The 7,230-nt window shown below is 42.7% G+C and overlaps 1 protein-coding gene across 1 annotated transcript in view; it reads left to right on the top strand.

Moving 5' to 3' along the window:
- The first annotated feature begins 5,792 nt into the window (after window positions 1-5,792).
- LOC134176302 (spectrin beta chain, non-erythrocytic 1-like) overlaps window positions 5,793-7,230 on the top strand; it is a 78,252-nt gene continuing 76,814 nt past the window's right edge. The window contains exon 1 of the mRNA XM_062642975.1: window positions 5,793-5,933. Within this exon, the coding sequence (XP_062498959.1) occupies window positions 5,793-5,933 (141 nt within the window). The remainder of the gene's footprint in view (window positions 5,934-7,230) is intronic.

Genomic DNA, 7,230 nt, shown 5'->3' with positions numbered 1-7,230 from the left:
GCTGTTCTCCAAGCCGCTCACAGGATCTTCTCTTCTCCATTCATTCTGTATGACATGAAACACTAGACGATTTAGCCTACCCATGAAACCTGAGTGCCAATCAACTTGTCAGTTTGGATCTTCGTTTGCTCACAGCATTTTCGTGTTGCTCACATGATCTCTTTCCCGTTCTTTGCCTGTTACTTGAAACACCCATTGATTTACTCGCGAGATCTGAGTGCTGATCAACTTGTCAACAATTTTGTTGGATTTCCCTGTTCTCTGCATGAGCCCACAAACAGGATTTTTGCGTCCCTCACAAGATATTTACAGAAAACGTGCACGTGCTTGTGATAGAGATCGTTCTTTCTAACTGGTAGAAGAGAAAGTACAAGTCCTGCTTGTGTGAGACTGGAATGCACATGTCTAATACCATATCACAATCAAATTAGCTTGTGAGATATGGAAGTCGAAAGGGGAGGGGCTGTACATTGCCTGGTACTAATAAAACTTTACTTCTGTATATAATATTAGAGTAGCAGCATTAACATAGCAGTCTAAGCAATGAATTCTCAAATATACTATTGAGTTGTAACAACGCTTGTGTTTCTATAAAAAAAAAGGACAGGAACAAGAATACAAAATATTTATGTAATAAATAAAAACAAAGTGGGGATGGCTGCGTACGTTAACAAGTACTCATACTTACGTCTGAAACCAATCTCCCAATTAAATTAAATCTCTACTTCACTCGTGTTTGGTGGCTGCTTGGATAGGAGTGAAGTAGGGATTTAATTGTGGAAGACTGTTTTCAGATGTAAAGTATGAGTACTTGTCTGCGTAAGTTTCAACCCCTATTTCTATTCAAGCACTAGCTTAAAGTACACAGCTATCCCTACTTTGTCTTTTATTTATTACATCATAATATTTTTGTATTGTCATTAAAGTATAGTTGTGTAAGTCATCCGCTGTTTCCACTTCTTCATTGTGTTCCTTAATTCTGCTGCACGCGTACACTTAGCTACTCATTGTCCTTCAATGACCAGTGACATTGGGGGCTCAGGCGGGAAAGGCAAGGGAAGGAAGGATAGGAGTAACCAAAAACGCCGGTCATTCAGCGGAAGAAGAGACGTGATAGAAAGTTAGAAGATGGAGCGATTGTTGGACTCGGTGAGAAAATGGGACTATAAGGTAAGGAGCTACAGTCGTTTGTTGTTGAGCAGCAGTTGATTGAACAAGAAGAGAGACACAAAGACAGAGAATTGAGAAGGCTGGAGTTAGAAAATGAAGAAGCGACACACAAGCGTGTGTTGGAGATGACAAGGATAGAATGGAAGCCGCTTTTGTAGTCGTGCAAGCGGTTGAGCCAGAGCCTGGAAGCAGAGGACGTACAGGCAAGTTACCTAAATTACCAACGTTTCACGATGGTAGCAATGAAATTGACAGTTATTTACAGCGATTCGAGAGGTTCATGTTGAATTACATGTGGCCCAAGTCCGAATGGGCAACCACACATAGCGCATTGCTGACAGAAAAGGTCCTCGACGCGTACTCCAGAATGGCAGATGAAGCTATGGTGAATTATGACGTATTGAAAGAAGCCCTTGTTAAATGATATGATTTGACGACTGACGGATATGGCGAAAAGTTTTGCAAGAGTTGTCCCCAGCTTTATGAAAATCTTGAACAGTTTGTTACACGACTCAGATCATATCTAGATAAATGGATGTTATTATCTCACACAGAGGAGTCGGTGACTGGAATCAAAGAGCTATTTGTAAGAGAACAGTTTATTAATGCGTGTCCCAAGGACTTGGCGATCCACCTCCGAGAAAGAGAGTTGCCGGATCTTAAAGAATTGACGCGAGCTGCAGGGAGATTTCTGACAGCACACAATCGAAACTTTTACTTTGCCTCTACATTGTGCGAATCTCCTGAGGAGGAGGCAAATTTGATGACATCCAGTCTCACGAAGAGGTCCAGAAAGCTGCTTATCCAGTGCTTCCTCTACATGGAGATTGAGCATTAGAGAGTAAGTCCAGATTTAAGACACGATGTTATGTATGTGATAAATTAGGTCACGAGGCAAAGAAGTGCTGGCTAGTTTGACGTAAGACTAACGGAGAGACTAAGACAAACATATAATGCAGCAGCAGGTGAGGATAAATTTGAGGATGAACAGTCTTTGCAATGACTTGGTAGGACAAGCGATTCTAGAAAACTCAGTTCCGTATGTCTGTGTTTCCAACTGTTCTCATGGTCGTGAAATCACTGATGCTAGAGCCAAAAAGAGATGTTCTCATGAGTAATAACACACAAATTGTGAAGATAGCCATGTCTAAAAACATGCTCTTTGCCAACGGTTGGATTGGAGATACTAAGATCACCACACTTTCGGATACCGGGTGTAGCGGAGTAATAGTTAAACAGTGCTTTGTGAGGCAGGACCAGTATACCGGACACGAGGGTTTTATCCAGTTGGTCGATAATTCTATCAAGAGGGTACTGATTGACCGTGTCGAAGTTGACAAACCCTATTTATCAGGCACAGTGGAAGCTTTATATCTTCAGGATACTATCTATGATGTTATCATTGGCAACGTACCGGGAGCCAAAAGTCCTCATCAATCTGATTCTGACGTTCACTTAGCCGCCAAGGTGACAAGGGCCCAAGCGAAGTTAAAGGAGACAATCACTCAGTTGAAGGTGCTGAGGCAAGCATGTTGCTTACAATCGACAAAGAACGATTAAGAGAACCACAGAATCAGGACCATACACTTGAGAGATACAGACAAATAATGGAAACTACATATACGGATGGTCACGAGGGTTCAAGATAAAGAAATCGAAAGCGGTATCCTTTACAGATTGTACATCTACCCAAGAATGAACATGGGACAGCCAGTGAGACAGTTTGTGGTTCCAAAGCCGCTACGTCGTCGAGTGATGGAACTTGCTCATCAATCTATTTGGGCGGTCACATGGGATTGAGGAGTACTGTTGACAGAGTCCTTAGCAACTTTTACTGACCTTCAGTTCGAAGAGAAGTGACCCAGTTCTGTAAATTTTGTAATATCTCTGCCGGCGCACGGATAAGAGAGGAGTTTGTGGCAGGGTACTGCTACAGAGCATGTCTATAATAGTAGTACCGTTCAAAAGAGTGGCAGATGATTTGGTGGGCCTAGTGACGGCGGAGGTCATCGATATATCCTGACGTTAGTTGATTATGCAACCAGATATCCAGAAGCCATCCCTCTCAAGACCATAGATACAAAGACGATAGCAGAGGCTCTCGTTGACATTTACAGTTGAGTAGGAATATTGGAGGAAGTACTTAGTGACTTAGGAAGACAATTGGTTTCGGATTGCATGAAGGAGGTGTCCGGTCTACTTAGGCTAGTTAGCATTAGTCAACTTACCACCACACTTTATCATCCTATGTGTAAGGGTCTCGTGGAAAGATTTACCGATTCATTGAAATCGATGCTGATATGATTGTGTATTGAAAAGCCGAAGCAGTGGGATAGATATGTCAATGCTTTGCTATTTGCATACCGAGAAGTATGACAAGGGTTCGCGTGTTTTTCACCATTTGAGTTGATTTACGGAAGAATGGCGGAGACCAATGCGCATACTCTGTCACCTTTGGACACAGGAAGACAATGACATGGAAGTGTGCACTCTTATCAACATGTCTTAGAGTTAAGGGAGAGACTTGAGCGTACTACACATAGCACGGGAAGTGCCACAAAAGGCACAGCAATATCAGAAACGCCACTATGACTCGAGAGCAAGACAACGACAGTTTACGAAAGGTGAGAATCTCTTTGTCTTATTACCGACGGATATCAACAAGTTATTGATGCAGTGGAAGGGGCCTTTACTTCGTCGAGGAAAGAGTTGGTTGGAACGATTGTAGAATCAACGTCAAGGGTAAGCTCAAAACGTATCATGTCAATCTTTTAAAGAAATTTATGTGCGAGGTGAACAGCTGACACCAAGAACTGTCTATTCCCGTAAGTGTGAACTCGGAAGTGAGTAATCGGGGTTTCAGCCAGGCATGCTAAGGCATAGCGGCTCGCTACGCCTTCGACATACCATACCCTCTTCGCCTCCAACATACTGGCTAGGCATATCTCTGTTCATACCTGTGGAACGTTTATCAAGTGATAATGAGGGAGAAGGTGGATACTTGTCAATCATGAGTCTCTAATCTAATTGCATACCTATAGTTGGATTTGTTGCCTAGTAATAGTATGCCACGCCTACGTGTCAGACTTAATGTGCCATGTCCATACTGTTATACGCCTTCAAAAAATCCTGGCTAGAACCCTGGTAATGAAGTAGAGGTCACACCAGGTGTGCTCATTAGAGCACTAAGGGCTGCTCCAGTTGAACATTGTTACAGCAATTATCTTAAATGGTTGCAGTTGCTGATCTGTTGATCTTACAAGATAATTGGATAATAATCATATTGCTCCACCTATTGTAATCTTTGATATGCAAAAGTATTCTCCTTGGGTTTCCTTTGTAGGAAGGGCTTATAATTTTATAAACAGAAATGCCAGATCTAGTGGTTTCTAATGATACCGAGGTCATCGCAAAAGTCCAAAAAACAGTGGAGATATTGAAGATTTTCATATGGGGAACAGACAGTAATGATTATGTACGAGGACCAGTGTTGGAAACCATATGCTCCGCTATCATTGAAGCCATCGACGAAGGATTATTGGAGCGGATTCAAAGGGCAGTCTTGAGAGTGAGACTGTCAAAGTGCTTGATCGGAGTGGAGACTTTAGAAGTCATTGGCCATCACATCAGCAAAGGTATAATCGAACCAAACGAAGAGAACATTTGTAAAGTATGCAACGCACCGTGACCAACAACTAAGAAAGAGCTTCGAGCCTTCATAGGTCTTGTGGGGTTTTATAGATACTTTATTCCCATCTTCAGTGCACTGGCTGCACCTCTGACTGATCTTACTACAAAGAGACAACCCAACAAGATCGAGTGGGGAGAATCACAGGAGAGAGCATATTCAGCGCTAAAACATTCAGTGACGAGCAGACCTGTCTTACATCTCCCCGATCATGTCAAGCCATATGCGTTGCATGTCGATGCATCAGAGCTCGGTATTGGAGCTGTCTTCAATGTCATGATGGAAAATCATTTCCGGTTGTCTATGGAAGCAAGTAGCTCACCAATGCGGAGCGAAATATTCGGCTATTGAAAGAGAACGTCTAGCTGTAGTATGGCCGGTTAGGAATTGTCTACGGTACTTATATGGATATGAGTTTACGGTCCAGACATACCACCAGCCTTTTCAGTATCTGAATAATGCAAAGTACATTACTGGTCATGTAATGCGCTGGGCTCTGTCTCTCCAAGGCCTCAGGATGCTGGTTGAGACGATCAAAGGACGAGACAACCATGCCACGGTCTTTCTCAGTTGCTCGCTTAATGATGGTGACTAGTTGTGTCATGTCATCAAGCAATGGAGTTTGCATTATTGGAAATAGATAGTTCTAGTTGCATACTTGACAGGAAAAATAGTTTTAGATTTTTGAGTAAAGTCTTCGTTGAGAAAAATGGCAGATCAAAGTTGCTTTCGGTTCTTCAAGTTCTGGTAACGGGCGTGGTGTAGTGTACACGTCACAGAGGGGAGACGCGTGTGCATCTATATGGCCAGCGGCCTGTAAAAATAACTACATCTTTATATCCAAGGCAAGGCTACTATGGTAGAGGCGATGACAGTGACAGTTATTTTTCTGAAGAGCCTTCCCGAGGTTTTTAAGTGGTGATACCGTTCCGTCATGCATGAATCGCAGGATGAAGAAGATCTGCTGGGAGCCATTAGACCATACAGGTTCAAGCTTAGCGACAGCATCTCTGAAGCTTTGAGATCGCCTGCTGCCTTGGAAGCGGATGAGAAAGAGGACAGGCCACCTGATAGCGTATCACCATCATGAGTAGAAGTAGAAGTAGCAAACGTAATTGATGCACATCCGAGTAGGTAAACAGCCACCACACATTTGTAGCTGTGGTCGTTGTGAGATGATGGATACGTACTCATGTGGAGGGTGTGTGTTGTCAAAACGTATTTGAGGTTATCTCAAATAATGACACGATAATAATGTCAAATAACGACAATAATGGCACAGTGTACTAGTGAGTTTGCTGCAAAACTCTATCTATAGCTATAGATAATGCTGTGAGAAAGAGAACAAAATTGGGTTGACATTCATGTGCTGAAGTCACTTTGGCACAAGGTTCGACTTTACTGTACAGGATACTGTAATGCATATGACTGCATGCATTCACTACACATGATGATCGAGCACCTATACGCAAGTCTAGTCATCAAGAGTCTGACCTTTCCTAGCCATTTGCAGTAGTTTTAGTCCTGCACGAGATTCTTCCGTATTCTCATTTGTCCCGCTTCTCAAATGCGGCTCTCCTTTTCTTTTGTGAAGGTTTCAGAGTGTTGTGATCTTGAAGTGTTGGCAGGTAAATGGAAAATGGTGGCCTCAATTTTGCTCTTCTACAACCCAGACCAAGTTCTTGAATAGACCTGGCTGTATCTTGAAGCAATCAGGCTTAAAGTGGCTACTACAGACTCTGGTCCACTCAGTAGGACGTGTCGTATTCAGTAGTAGTCGCCTGGACAACACAAATGTCTCTAATTTTTCTCCTTATTTATGATTCCCACACTTTTCTTAGCTTGGGGATCTTCGGAATCGAAACACTCTTGCTGCGTATGACTTGCGTGAATTGGTGCATCCTGCAGCCACGCAACAACGGACCATTCTTTTGCCACAGATTCTTTTGTTTAGAGTACACGCTAGCTTGGTGTCTCTCCATTGTGACATGTACACTACACCATGCCCATTACCGGAACTTGAAAATCCGGAAGCAACTTTGACCTGCTATTCCTCAGCGAAGACTTAACTTAAAAATCTAAAACTACTTTTCCTGTCATGTATGCAACTAGAACTATCGATTGCCAACATAAAAAGAATTTTGATTTTTGTGTCGCAGTTACCCATTAAATTTTACTTTCATTGGAGAATGGGAAGGGTGAACAATGACTGCATACCGGTAACACTATTTGTATCATGTCACATGGTTTTTGACAACCCTGATTGGTCGATACAGTGGGTACAAATCGTTTGTACCCTGGAATGCTCTGATACCCTCCCGCTGTCAAGGGAAACCCGTATACCCTCCCATTGCTATGATCAACAGCACAAC

Source organism: Corticium candelabrum, chromosome 2, assembly GCF_963422355.1.
Source record: "Corticium candelabrum chromosome 2, ooCorCand1.1, whole genome shotgun sequence".
Taxonomy (NCBI): Eukaryota; Metazoa; Porifera; class Homoscleromorpha; order Homosclerophorida; family Plakinidae; genus Corticium; species Corticium candelabrum.
This window is presented reverse-complemented; position numbering and strand designations above follow the sequence as displayed.